Here is a 15083-nt window from a genome sequence, read left to right as displayed (position 1 = left end):
AGCTACTCAGGAGGCTGAGGCAGGAGAATCGCTTGAACCCGGGAGGTGCAGGTTGCAGTGAGCCAAGATTGCGCCGCTGCACTCCAGCCTGGGCGACAGAGTGAAACTCCATCTCAAAAACAAAAAGGTGACATTTAATCTAACATACACAGGATAAGGCTCAAGCCAGAGAAAATAGTTCTCAGAGGACACAGCAAAGGCACAGGTTCCGAAGTAGGCATAGGGTTGGCGGGTTTTGTATGCACAGTGGCTAGGGGGCAGTGCACCAGGCTTCCTGGGCCCACTTCTTCATTAGGTGCAGCAAGTACTGTGCCCAGGGCCCATGAGACTTTTAGGGGCCCACAAAAAGTGTGTTAATTTCTTTTAAAATCAGAAGGAAACAAATCTTGAGTCAATGAATGTGTTTGTCTCTATAGCATGCAATTGAGAAATATAATGTTTAATTTTTTTTTTTTTTTTTTTTTTTTATGGAGGAGAGGGCCCACGGAGCCCAGAATGTGGCCCAGTCAGCTCCTAAGCAGGGCTGCACTCACGGTCTGTGCTCCATAGAAATGTATTACATAGAGTAGTGGAGCAGAGGCTAGCACAGAGGGCCAGATCATGGATGGCCTTGGTCAGGAGTTTCATTTATACTCTAAATTCAGTGGGAAGCCTTGAACAACACAGGGGCTAGGGGTTTTGTTTTTCAAAAAGATACAGATATAGGATGCAGTGGCTCACGCCTGTAATCCCAGCACTTTGGGAGGCCAAGGCATGCGGATCACTTGAGGGCAGGAGTTCGAGACCAGCCTGGCCAACATGGCAAAAGCCCATCTCTACTAAAGATACAAAAATTAGCCAGATGTGGCGGCTAGCGCCTGTAATCTCAGCTAATCCAGAGGCCGAGGCAGGAGAATCACTTGAACCTGGGAGACAGAGTTTGCAGTGAGCCGAGATCGCACCACTGCGCTCCAGCCTGGGTGACAGAGTAAAAATCTGCCAAAAGAAACAAAAAGATACAGATATAGAGAAGATAGTTGAAAATCTGCCCATAACTCTTATTTATTTATGTATGTTTAGAGACGTGGGTCTCATTAACGTTGCCCAGGCTGGACTCGAGTTCCTGGGCTCAAGTGATCTTCCCACCTCAGTGTCCTGAGTAGCTGGGACTGCAGGCTGTGTATAACGTTTGACTCCCCAGAACTAAACTACTAATAACCTATTGTTAACAGGAACCCCTACCAATAACATAGTCAACATGTATTTTGTACATATAAAATATACTGCGTTCTTACAATAAAGTAAGCTAGAGGAAAGAAAATGTTTATAAGAAAATCATAAAGAAGACAAATATATTTACTATTCATTAAACAGAAGTGGGTTGCCCTAAAGGTCTTCATCCTTTTTGTGTTTATGTTGCACAGGCTGAGGCAGAGGATGAAGAGGAGGGGCTGGTCTCAGGGGTGGCAGAGGTGGAAGAAAATAAGTGGACAAGTGTACCTACAAAGTTCAAACCTGTGCGGCTTAAGGGTCACCTGTATAAAAAAGGGAGGGGACATGAACATGGTTGAGATTAGGAATGAAGGAGAATCTAGGCATGGTGGCACACGCCTACCTTCCCAGCTGCTCAGGAGGCAGAGTGGGGAGGATCGCTTGAGCACAGTTCGAGGCTGCTGTGAGCTGTGATTACATCACTACATTTCAGCCTGGGAGGTATACATAGGGCTGAGTAAAAGCTTGCCTCAAAAAAAAAAAAAAAAAAAAAGAATGAGGGAAGGGAATTTATCTCCTTCCTTAATCCCCTTTATTTTGAATTCTTTTTTTTTTTTTTTTTTTTTTGAGATGGAGTCTCGCTTTGTTGCCAGGCTGGAGTACAGTAGCACGATCTTGGCTCACTGCAACTTCCGCCTCCTGGGTTCAGGCGATTCTCCTGCCTCAGCCTCCTGAGTAGCTGGGAATACAGGCGTGTGCCACCACGCCCAGCTAATTTTTGTATTTTTAGGAGAGATGGGGTTTCACCATGTTGGCCAGGCTGGTCTCAATCTCCTGACCTCGTGATCTGCCTGCCTTGGTCTCTCAAAGATCTTGATTATTTTTTATAACAATATTTTTATAATGAAACTTCTTTTAGTATACAGAGATCTTTTTCTAGCAGTCCCCCTGCCTTGGTCTCCCAAAATGCTGGGATTGTAGGCATGAGCCACCACGCTCTGTACAGAGATCTTTTTCAAAAGCTTTTCAATAACAGAATTTTCTAGTTGGTCCTAATTAATCAGGGCCTTTCTCAAATTCCAGGTAATTACTGATCATTTCCTCCAAGGAACATGGGAGTGGGAATATGAGGAATATAAGAGAAAAAGAAGCTGTGTCTCGTCGTTAGGCTTACAGCCCAGTTGGGCAATGCCACCCCAGCCCTATCTCTTTTTGCTGCGCATCAATTTCCTCAACTGTGAAAGGGGATAATAAAATTGAATATGTATGTTTGAGAGATAAATGAAATGGAAACATACATAATTTACTTGGGAGAAATATATTCCAATAGGAGGTTGAAGCTGGCAATCTTGAATGCTAACCTGGACTGTTTTCTATCAAAATAAATGAGATGGGACTTTCTGTTTATTTGGTTTTATTATTTTTTATTCCCAAGGTATGGTAATTCCATGGTTATTTATATATGCTTAATAGATAAATTAAAATAAAATGATTGTGGACATATATAAGTAGTTATTGACATATAAACAGATGAAACTCTTCACCACCACAGAAGCCACTTCTAAGGATAGCTTTTGGAAAACAGGAAGAGAAACTCTGCCAACTTCTTTCTATTTCTTTATTCCATACTGTAGCCACTGGCCACATGTAGCCATTGAACACTTACGTGTTCAATGTGGTTAGTCCACACCAGCCTGGGCAACAACAGTAATACTCCATTTCTACAAAAATAAATATAAAAATAAAAAATTAGCCAGGCATGGTGGCACACACCTGTAGTCCCAGCTACTCAGGAGGCTGAGGCAGGAGGATCGGTTGAGGCCAGGAGTTTTAGGTTGCATTGAGCTATGCTCACACCACTGCACTCCAGCCTGAGCAACAGAACAAGACTCTGTCTCAAAAAAAGAAATGTGACTAGTCCAAATGGACATGTACTGTCAGTGTAAACTGCAGATTGAATTTCAAATAAAAAAGTAAAATATCTCAATAATTTTTATATTGATTACATATTAAGTTGATAATATTTTAGATATATTGCATTAAATACCACAGCATTTCATTTTTTTTTTTTTTTAAAGGCAGAGTCTTGCTCTGTTGCCCAGGCTGGAGTGCAATGGCACAATCTTGGCTCACTGCAGGTGAGCATTTCTCCCAGGTTCAAGCAATTCTCCTGTCTCAGCCTCCCGAGTAGCGGGGACTACAGGTGTGCACAACCACGCCCAGCTAATTTTTGTATTTTTAGTAGAGATGAGGTTTCACTATGTTGGCCAGGCTGGTCTCGAACTCTTGACCTCACGTGATCCATCTGCCTCAGCCTCCCACAGTGCTGGGATTACAGGCATGAGCCACTGCGCCCGACCTCACAGCATTTAAATTAATTTTACCCTTTGTTTTCACTTTTTAAAATGTTGCTTCTAGAAAATTTAAAACTACGTAAGTGCCTGTAGTCCCAGCTACTCAGGAGGCTGAGGCAGGAGGACCCCAGGAGTTTGAAACCAGCCTAGGCAACATATAGCAAGACCACATCTTTAAAAATAAATAAAATAAAATAACCTATGTGGCTCCTATTACATTTCTACATTTCTGTTGGACAACACAAATATCATCACTGTGACCCAGCTCTGCCTACTGCTAGAGGAGTGCAGTATCCAGAAACAAGTTAATTAAGCTCTCTGACCCTGAGTTCCTCACTGTAAAATGGGGAATTATAACAGTACCCACTCCTCCAGGAATTCAATCAACTTAAATGAAATGACAGTGTGCAAAGCATCTGCTTTGCCTTGGTGGTGACCAGCAAGCACTCAGGAAAGGTAAGTTTCTAGAATCATCATTCACAGGCTCCCTGACTCTAATTTGTTCTTACCATTTGGGAAATTTCTGTTTCCTTGCAGTTTCTATCCAACTGTGTAGTTGGGGCTTCACTTGAAGAAATTACAGAGGAAGAGGAAGAGGAAGATGAAAATAAGTCAAGTACGCTGGAAGCTTCCTCAGCCAAAGTGAAGGAAGGCACATTCCAGATTGTGGGCACGCTGTCCAAGCCTGCCAGCCCGCGGCCTGACTTTGCAGTGGAGACATACTCTGTAAGTCTCGGAGGCTCTTGCCAGGAGTAGACAGAGGAAAGAGTCGCCTTCGGCTCCAATGCCTTGACAACTTGTTTTACTGTTTGTCTCCCCTTCCCTCTCTTCCACAGACATGGCCAGGTTGAGGGAATGGCTTTCTGCTGTGATGGAGATTTACCTCGTAGATCCCACTTTCAATTTTGGGCCAAAGCAAAGAGTTTAAATTAGATAATGTTGGAAAGGATGGATCTAATTTGGACTTTCAGACTCATACAATTCTCCTCTCCAGCATATTCTGCCCAGGATTATCCAAGATGAGTCTGTGCCATGATGGATGCTGTCTGTGAAGGAGAAATAGGCCGGGCGCAGCTCATGCCTGTAATCCCAGCACTTTGGGAGGCTGAGAAGGGAGGATCACTTAAGGCCAGGGGTTCGAGACCAGCCTGGGCAACATAGCAAGCTCCTGTCTCTATTTTATATTTATGAAAATAATTTTTTTAAGAGAAACATCCTTTGGTAATGTGCCACTCAGGAATAATATACCATTGCTGTCTCCAGAAACAATGCTGTCTCCACATGACAAATTCAACACAGTCCTAGTCCTAAGATATTTAAATGTCTGAGAAGGAGTGGCCTCTTCTTCTCCTGGGCCAACTCCTCCCTTACCCTGCCTGCTCCTCTCTGGAGCCTACCATACAGCTTTCCACATGCTGTACCCTGGAGCAGCCTTCTCTCTCTCTCTTTTTTACCCAACCCACCTTCTTCATCCTTCAAGACTTGTGTCACTTCCTCCAGGAAGCTATTCATGATTCCTACTTCTCCCTCCCAGTTTGGATTCTGAGCTCTTTTTTGAGCTCCCATATCATCCTTTATCTGCCTAGATCATAATGCTTTTCACACTCATTGTTACCACCTGTGTATCGTGGGGTCCATGGACACTGACTGTCAGCTCCTTGAGTGAGGGTGGAGACCCTGCCTTGTTTATCCCCGTGTTTATCCATGGATCTGTGGCACCTAACACAGCCACTGCCACAAAGTGGCCTTAATAAACACTAGTGGAATGGACAAATGCATCCCCTCCAGACATCTTTAGGACCTTCCCATTCACCCCCTTCCTCTGTCTTCTGGGTATTCTTTCTCATTCACCTCCCTTCTCTCTCTTCTTGCCACTGGCTTCTTCCTCTACACCTACACATATGCTCAAATCATGCCTACTGTAAAAAGCACTTAACTTGACCTCCCTGCTGGCCACCAGCCTCTTTCTCTGCCCCTGGCCCCTGCCACCACTGAACTTCAGGAGATCACCCTCATTTGCAGGCCTCACCCATTCACCCCCACCATTCACTGGTCTATCCAATACTGGCTGGCCCTGCCCACAACACTTAACAGGAGGTGCCCTGGCCAATGTCACCAGCAGTCCCCTGACTCCTGAGGGCTTAGCTCACCTGGCTTCACAGCAGCAGCCTGGCTTCCCAAGAGAAACTCGCCTTCCCTTCTTGTGCCTCGGCTCTGCACTGACTACGTGCCCAAGCCCTTCTTCCCAGCTGCTTTCTCTCGCTCCTTTTCCTCTTTTTACCCTTTAAATGCAGTTTTCCCCAGAGCTCCCTCCCTTCCTACAACAGGTGACCTGCCTAAATTTTATCCAGGCCTATAGCTTTAGCTCTGCATATAGCTAATGCTTCTCTCACCTGTCTGTAGCCTCCAAATCCAACTGCCTCCTAGACCAGCCTCCGGTTGTCCTGCAGGCATTGCTAAATCAACATATCCAAAATCATATTTATTAGACCCCCCACAAAACCACTCTTTTTTTTTTTTTTTTTTTTTGAGATGGAGTCTGGCTCTGTTGCCCAGCCTGGAGTGCAGTGGCACAATCTTGGCTCACTGCAACCTTCGCCTCCTGGGTTCAAGCTATTCTCCTACCTCAGCCTCCCGAGTAGCTGGGACTACAGGCGTGTGCCACCACGCCCGGCTAATTTTTTGTATTTTTAGTAGAGACATGGTTTCACTATGTTGTCCAGGCTGGTCTTGAACTTCTGATCTTAGGTGATCTGCCCGCCTTGACCTCTCAAAGTGCTGGGATTACAGGCATGAGCCACTGCGCCCAGCCCCAAACCACTCTTTGTATGACTTTGTATTACTGGTTTGTATTAAAGACCTTGCTATCTCTATCAATTGGGGCTGTCTTGGACTGCATGTTGTAGAAAACAGAGGTGACCCAAACTGGCTTAATAAATAAGGAAATTCATCAGCTTAGGTAGCTGGTGGCGCAGAAGTGGAACCAGCTTCAGAGCTGATCCACAGGCTCCAGCTCCTCTTCCTGCCCCTTCCTGGGCTCTGCCCTCGTTGGGGGATGACTTTATCTTCAGGCTGGCAGCAAGGCTGCAACAGTCCAGGGCCTTAGTTCATCATACACAGTGACACTCTGGCAAAGCGAACTTCCAGAAGGTCTCAAAGAAAGGAAGACGGACATTGCCAGCAGTCCCTGGCAAGCATCTCTTTGAGTCTCACTGTTGTGAATGAAGTCGTCGTCCCTTTCCTGAGACAGGCACTTACCCTTAGATCAATTAGGCTCATCCTTTAAGCCAGAAGAGGGAGTTAATTTCCTGCAGGCTGAGGAATATCTGAAGCAAAATTGGGGTTCTGTTGGAGAAAAGGAAGAGGAAACAAGTTTGTAGACAACAACAGTGTCTTTTATCCCATTCATTATGCACTTGCCTTCCATCAAAGCTGAAACCCTCAGAGAGCTGTGGGCTCTTCACTTGTCCTTGACACCTGAATCCTATTGGTCATGGGGTCCTCAGCACATCTTTGTCAGGTGTCCAGTCTGCCCCTCCTTTCCATTCTCATAGCCATGTGCATTAGTTCCGGTCTCCAGCATCTCTCACTACTCACCTGAATTTGATTCTGCGAATGTTTCCTGTGCACCCTAAGGATCTACAGATGGACGTGGAGCTCACAGCTTGGCAGGGACTCTGTGACAGTAAATGTGGGGACAGAGGCGTGCACAGAGCATCACCCAAGGCTCTCTGAAAGGGACACCTAAGGAGTTCTCAGTCCTATCTAGAAAGACAGGCAAATGAAGCTTCCAATAGCTCCCTGCCAAGCAGATTGAGGCCTCCTATGCTCTGATCTTGAGATCCTGGAGCGTCCATTAGCACAAAGTCCTGCAGATGGCCCTCCCTTGGAAGGTTGGGATCTACTGGAGATGGTAGGGCTGAGGCTGGTCTTCCGTGGTTGAGTGGAGCTTGCCAGACAGGTAAGGGAGGAAGGAAACACCAAGCAAGGGGGAATGCCTGGGAAAGTATATGGTGCGCTGTGGCAGAGAAAGAGCATGGACTATGGGGAGCCACAGAGAAGACACAAAAGTGGCAGAAAAGGTGAGGGAGAGTGCTCGCTTCAGTGGCACATATGCTGAAATTGGAATGATACAGAGAAGACCAGCAAAAAATAAAGAAAAGAAAAGAAAAGGTGAGGGAGAGGTGAGAATGGAAAGCATCTCTTTGAGTCTCACTGTTGTGAATGAAGACCGTTGGCCTAGTCCAGGTTAGGAAAGGTGCCTCTACCTGGCTCAACAAGCCACCTACTGTTCCCTGAGCATTCTGGGCTCTACCAGGTGAGCTCGTATTCATCCTTCCAGCCCAACTCAAATATCTTCTCCTATGAGACATAATCATGTCTTTCTCTTAGTCCATTTAACCTCAAATGTGCCTCTATCGATGACAGCCCTTTCCACATTTGGGGCTGGCTGTACAGGTTGCACACTGTACAAGAGTGCCTGGCTAAGGGAGTGAGTGAGTAGGGGCTGAAAAGCAGCCTGTTATGTTGGCTGTCCTGGGCCCCAGAGTGTAGCCCTTCTTATAATTTTTTCACCAAACAGGTTACCTTTTTTCTCATTTGTACAAGGGCTTCATATGTGCTTGGTTGGGTCCTTGTCTACATTAGACCATAATTATTTGGTATAAATCTTCTCAAGAAAGCGCATGCACACACACACACACACACACACACAAAATGCTCCTTAGTATCAGCAGCTATATATTATTCATTTTTGCCTTTTTTACTACAGTCAAAAGCAGGGCCCACAAATGTTTGTTGAGTGAACAAATGAATGCACAAAAATGGTCACTCCACATTGGGTGAAGACAACCATTCTCTTGAAAATGTGGCTGTTTCGTCTTAAATAGATCCAACCATAATTTGACACGTGTGCATGTTTTTCTATGGACAGCACTCGCACCTGCTTTTACAAGCTGGAAACATAGATGCTGTAGCTCCTTTCTCTGGGACCACATCTAGAATACACATCTTTGAGTCCTTGTATTCTCCCAGTGTTTTCTTCTTTTCTTTCACGTGTTATTTCTGGATCTTGATCCATCCTAGGTGTACTGGGAAGGTAGTGTCCTTTCCCACTGTCATGCTACTGGTAAAGTAAAAATGGATGTTTGGATCAGGATTGCCAGTGGCTCTCCTCTTGCACATTCAGTCGAGAGAAGGAACTGAATGGCTGGTGGTATGGGTTGAGTTGTTTCTCCCACACCCCAAAGAGATATATTGAAATCCTAACCCCCAGTATTTCTGAATATGGCCATATTTGGAGATAGGGTGTTTGCAGAGGACATCCAATTAAATGGAGGTCATCAGCCAGGAATGGTAACTCATGCCTGTAATCCCAGTACTTTGGGAGGCCGAGCGGGCAGATCACCCGAGGTCAGGAGTTCAAGACCAACCTGGCCAACATTGTGAAACCCTGTCTCTACGAAAAATACAAAAATAGTGGGTGCCTGTAATCCCAGCTACTTGGGAGGCTGAGGCCGGAAGAATTGCTTGAATCAGAGGTTGCAGTGAGCTGAGATTGTGCCACTGCACTCCAGCCTGGGCAACAGAGAGAGACTCTGTCTCCAATAAATAAATTAATTAAATAAATAAATGGAGGTCATTTAAGTGGGCTTATCATCCAGTATGACCAGTGAGCTTATAAGAAGGGGAAATTTAGACACAGACGGCACACAGGTAGAACACCATGTAAATATCAAGGCGGAGATCAGGGTGATGCATGTACAAGATGAGGAAGAGATTGCCGGCAAACCAGCAGAAGCCAGGGCAGAGGCACGAAACAGACTCTCCCTCTCAGCCCTTAGAAGGAACCAACCCTACAACACCTTGATCCTGGATTTTTAGCTTCCAGAACAGTGAGACTTTGGTTGTTCAAGCCATGCAGTTTGTGGCAGTTTGTTACAACAGCCCTAGAAAACTAATGCAGATTCATCCAAAAGGATCTAGGGAACAGGGCTGGAGAAACTAGCAACCTAGTGCATGCTGTTGAGTTTAACAAGGATGTATTACCTTGCCAAAGCAGAACTGTCGTTTCCTGAGGAAACGCATCAACTTCCCTTTGTTCTTCAGCTTGGTTTAAAACGTTCTATTTTAATACAGCTGGTCAAGGAACTGTGGAAAATAGCTGATGTTCAGGACAATGGGAATAACAAATAATGCAAATCTTGGTTTGGAAATGCAGGGTCTTTTTATTGTTCTCTTAATGTACTCAAGGTATTGTACTATTGGGAAGTGTACTGGCATTCTTGCAGCAAGGAATGACTAGTTAAAACACAGTGATCACCGGCTGGCACCATGACTCACGCCTCTAATCCCAACATTTTGGGAGGCCAAGGTGGGCGGATCACCAGAGGTCAGGAGTTTGAGACCAGCCTGGTCAACATGGTGAAGCCCCATCTCTACAAAAAAAAAAAAAAAAAAAAAAAAAACCCCAGGCATGGTGGCGTGTGCCTGTAGTCCCAGCTACTTGGGAGGCTAAGGTATGAAACCACTTGGACCTGGGAGGCAGAGGTTGCCGTGAGCTGAGATCACGCTACTGCACGCCAGCCTGGACAACAGAGTGAAACTGTGTCTCAAATTAACAAAAAAAAAGCACCGAAAATGATCAGCAAAGTTACTTCTATTTAATGTATAAACTTCACATTTTTAATCATTAAAAGTTTCTGTATTTTTAAAATATTCCCAGCTGTCAACTGTAATAAGATACCTTACATCTAGAAAGAGAACAGATTAAATCCATCTTGAGAATTGTAAGACAATCCACATTAATCATTCCTCAGCACTTCTGAGTGATTCGTGATATCTAATTGCTCAAGTAATCTTGCATAGAGTTTGAATTAGTTTTAAATGCCTCACTCATTTTCTTTCAGTGTGTGCTAATTCTTCCCTTCTGAACTGGAGTTTAAACAGCGTGCAGAAATAGTACCTAAGATTATTATGCAATTTTTAAATCATCTGCTCCAAGCTGTTTTCATAAACTTCTTTGTTACTTGAAAACTACACACAGAAGAGAGTCACAATTTCATTTTAAATAGAAATCCTCCTGCAAGCATTTCCTGTGGGACTCTTCGGTGTAGCATACCTATTTTGAAAATTATCATTTCATCGAAATATTAAGGTTACCTTGTTAGCTGCCTGCTGCAAATGGCTGTCAATTCTGTTTTTCAGGCCATCTCCCGAGAAGACCTTCTCATGCGCCTGCTGGAGTGCGACGTTATTATTTATAACATCACTGAGAGCTCACAGCAAGTGGAGGAAGCCATTTGGGCAGTCTCTGGTCAGTGAGGTGTACTCTTTTATCTCCAGAGATGCTATTGTAGTGCTGCTTACTTCACCTAATAGTCATCTAGGAACACTAGGCAAAGTAGGGCTATAGAAAAACTGGTCTGAGACGTACCTAAAGTATGAAATCCATGATAATAATATGAATAGATACTTCTGAAGAATAGAATATTTTTAATTATCAAAAAAATGGAGGCCGGCATAGTGGCTTATGCCTGTAGTCCTAATACTTTGGGAGGCCGAGGTGGGAGGATTATTGAGCCCAGGAGTTCAAGACCAGCCTGGACAACATGACAAGACCTCGTCTCTACAGAAAGAATAAAATAAAATAAACGTATTTTTTTAATGAAACATTACCCAGGCTGAAGTGCAGTGACCTGATCATAGCTCACTACAGCCTCGAACTCCTAGGCTCAAGAGATCCTCCCGCCTCAGCCTTCTGAGTAGCTAGACTACAGGCTTGTGCCACCATACCCAGCTAATTTTTATTTTTTATTTTTTTGGTAGAGATGAGGACTTGCTATGTTGTCCAGGCTGGTCTCAAACCCCTGGCCTCAAGCCATCCTCCAGCCTCAGCCTCCCAAAGCACTGGAGTTACAGGCATGAGCCATGATGCCTGGCCAAAACATTTAACTTTTAAAATTCAACCTGACTCATTCCATAGGCACTGCTTAAGGAGGTGGGGTTGAATGTCCTGGGGAGATACAAAGACACATAAGAAAAGGCACCCCGGCCGGGCGCGGTGGCTCACGCCTGTAATCCCAGCACTTTGGGAGGCCGAGATGGGCGGATCACAAGGTCAGGAGATCGAGACCATAGTGGCTAACACGGTGAAACCCCGTCTCTACTAAAAATACAAAAAATTAGCCGGGTGTGGTGGCGGGCGCCTGTAGTCCCAGCTACTCGGAGGCTGAGGCAGGAGAATGACGTGAACCCGGGAGGCGGAGCTTGCAGTGAGCCAAGATCGTGCCACTGCACTCCAGCCTGGGTGACAAAGCGAGACTCCGTCTCAAAAGAAAAGGCACCCCAAGGTACAAGTCATCACATAAGAGACAAGGCACCCAAGAGAAACTTTAACTCAACAAAGGGGGATGTGCTCACAAGAAAGTTATGTATAAAAGGCACGTGACTTTAAGAGGGGAGAAATTATTTCTAACTCTAAATATTTGATTCAATTCAACAAATGTTCCCTGATGGCAAAGGTCAGGAAAAGCTTGTAGAGAATGCTTGTATTATGAAAGTGCTTTGAAAAATGTAATGAATTCTAAAGACTTCAAGTCTAAGAGAACGAAGTGATGTTTAGCAAGGTGATGCTTTTGTGATTCATCTCCTCCAAAACAACTCATTTTTTTTTTTTTTTTGAGACAAGATCTTGCTCCGTCATCTTGCTTTGAAAAATGTAATGAACTGTAAGGACCTCAAGTCTAAGAGAACAAAGAGGTGTTTAGCAAGATGGTGCTTTTGTGATTCATGCTCCCCCAAAGCAACCTCATTTTTTTTTTTTTTTTTTGAGACAAGATCTTGCTCTGTCACCCAGTCTGGCATGCAGTGGCGCTGTCTCGGCTCACTGCAATCTCCACCTCCCCGGTTCAAGTGATTGTCCTGCCTCAGCCTCCCAAGTAGCTGGGATTACAGGCATGTGCCACCATGCCCAACTAACTTTTGTATTTTTAGTAGAGACGGGGTTTCGCCATGTTGTCCGAGTTGGTCTTGAACTCCTGACCTCAAGCGATCTGCCTGCCTTGGCCTCCCAGAGGGCTGGGATTACAGGAATGAGCCACTGCGCCCAGCCAAGCAACCTCATTTAATACATCAAAATGCCTCCATAGGTGCCTCTTGATTGTGAATTTCAGACATTAACCACTGACTTCTTGCTGTGACAGATGGGCATCGGCCTTTCTTAGGACCACCTTCTCCCCCTCAAGGAAATGTAACCTTTTATCAAGCTTTGACACTGCATTTCCTTTCATGAGCGTTAAAATGTAGAGTGTTTTACTGCTTCCTTCTAATAAAGAGGTTCAAATAATCAAGAAAATTTTACTTTTCTATTTAGAGGAAAACTTTTAGCTGAATTACTTCCTTTTTGAGATATAGAGTGTTTGTTTGTGTCTGCAAGAAAGTATAGTCAGATATCCTTCAGTCTGTCACCAGAGTCACCTGGGAGGTATGGGGTTGGTAGGGCATGAGGTTGGTAAGGGATGGGGACTTTGTCATTTTACCTAATGCACAGTCTTAGAATTTGTTTTTCTCGCAATGGATATGTATTCCTTTCTTTCTTTCTTTCTTTTTTTTTTTTTTTTTTTTTTTTTTGAGACGGAGTCTTGCTCTAGCCCGGGCTGGAGTGCAGTGGCCGGATCTCAGCTCACTGCAAGCTCCGCCTCCCGGGTTTACGCCATTCTCCTGCCTCAGCCTCCGGAGTAGCTGGGACTACAGGCGCTCGCCACCTCGCCCGGCTAGTTTTTTGTATTTTTTTTAGTAGAGACGGGGTTTCACCGTGTTAGCCAGGATGGTCTCGATCTCCTGACCTCGTGATCCGCCCGTCTCGGCCTCCCAAAGTGCTGGGATTACAGGCTTGGGTCTTGCTGTGTCACCCAGGCTGGAGTGCAGTAGTGTATCATAGCTTACTACAGCCTCAAACACCTGGCCTCAAGCAATCCTCCTGCCTCAGCCTCTTGAGTAGCTAGAATTACAGGTGTGCATCCAACCATTTTTTTAAAACTTTTTGTAGAGACAAGGTCTAGACATGTTGCCCGGGCTGGTCTCCACCTTCTGGGCTCAAGCAATCCTTGGCCTCCAACAGGGCTGGGATTACAGGCATGAAACACCACACCCGGCTATGTATTATATTTAACAATGTTTTATTAAATTATTTTTAAATGTCTTAGAATTCTCCTACCTTGCCTTTTGCAGATACTATGGAAGGAAGGCAGGGTGACGAAGAGAAAGGAATACATTATTAGAAAGGAGAGAAAATATTTGCATATAGACGAAGGATGTGTTCAAAGGGGAACGAGCAGATCATTCTAGACCTATTATAAATATCATAAATAAAAAAGAATAACCCAGTTAGAGGACCTCAAAGTGTGCCAAGTATTCACAAAACAGGCCAAACTGAAGCTCAGCAGAGCAGAAAGGTTCAAAGAGCAAAATTAAATTGAAGGGACAATTTTTGTTATTAGACTAAAAATAGAAACAAAAGTAACTCTTAAAGTTTGGAATACTACATGATCATAGTGTTCGTAGACTTCATTCAATAACACTTTCTTGTTTAAGGTAGAAATCCATACATTTCTTAGATCCAGGATATCAGCATTTCATTTTGTCGCTTGTTTGGGGAATCACCTCATGATACTAAAATCATACTATGGCACCTGCACCACTTAGCCCCTCTGACAGTTTAATTAGACCTCACTTTGCAGCTTCAATATGTTTCTTGAAAATTATACATCACGAAGAATATGTTAATGGAATCCCTTAGCCAAATACATTCAAGGAGATTCAATGCTTAAATGTGTAGAGAGCCTTTTTGCAAAGCAACAAACCCTTTGGAAATAAAATGCTCACCTTTCCCTCCACCTCTATCCTAAATATGAATCCCTACAAGTTGTTGATAACCAAACGTTTCTGCCTTATCGGTGCTCTCCACTACAGCCCACAGCCCCAGGGGTGGAGTGGGAAGGGCGGGCACACCCTGAATTACTTCCTTCCGTGATGGCTTTCACTGAACAGCGTTGCCTTATGAGAACTCCTAAGAGGCCCTTCTGATGTGGGGCCTCTGCTGCCCCATCCCCAGCCTGCTCCCTTTTTGGGCAGCTGGCTAGGTGGCATGATGGGAACAGCACCGACCTGGCAGCCAGACAGCCTGGATTGGACTCGCTGCCCCATCACTTCCCTCTATGATCCTGGGCAAAATGTGCCTCGGTTTCCGCACCTGTAACCCAGAATACCTATCTCCCAGTGGGGGAAATTCAACAAAGCCCGTGAGTTGTTCTAATTCATGTCAGCTATGCTCCTATGATCCTTACTGTCACCAGCCCTCCCAAAAAGTAAAAGCACATGGCCAGAGGCCAGAAAACAGGAAGGGGCCACAATTTTGAGCTCAGCTCGGAAGGGATCAAGCAACTGATGAGCATAGTGGAGAGAAAGGGCTGCAGTGGAGAGCACTGATGAGGCTGAAATGCTTAGTTGTGAACACCCTGCCAGCCTGCGGGGATCCGC

The 15083-nt window shown here is 44.8% G+C and overlaps 1 protein-coding gene across 1 annotated transcript in view; it reads left to right on the top strand.

The window, feature by feature from the left end:
- Positions 1 to 15083, top strand: part of AK7 (adenylate kinase 7) — a 93029-nt gene that overhangs the window by 2957 nt on the left and 74989 nt on the right. The window contains exons 2-3 of the mRNA XM_033191414.1: positions 4083 to 4271; positions 10752 to 10860. Coding sequence (XP_033047305.1) covers positions 4083 to 4271; positions 10752 to 10860 — 298 coding nt within the window. The remainder of the gene's footprint in view (positions 1 to 4082; positions 4272 to 10751; positions 10861 to 15083) is intronic.

The sequence above is a fragment of the Trachypithecus francoisi genome, unplaced genomic scaffold (assembly GCF_009764315.1).
Source record: "Trachypithecus francoisi isolate TF-2019V2 unplaced genomic scaffold, Tfra_2.0 Lachesis_group3, whole genome shotgun sequence".
Taxonomy (NCBI): Eukaryota; Metazoa; Chordata; class Mammalia; order Primates; family Cercopithecidae; genus Trachypithecus; species Trachypithecus francoisi.
Note: the sequence above shows the minus strand (reverse complement) of the source record. Positions and strands in the feature narration are given on the sequence as shown.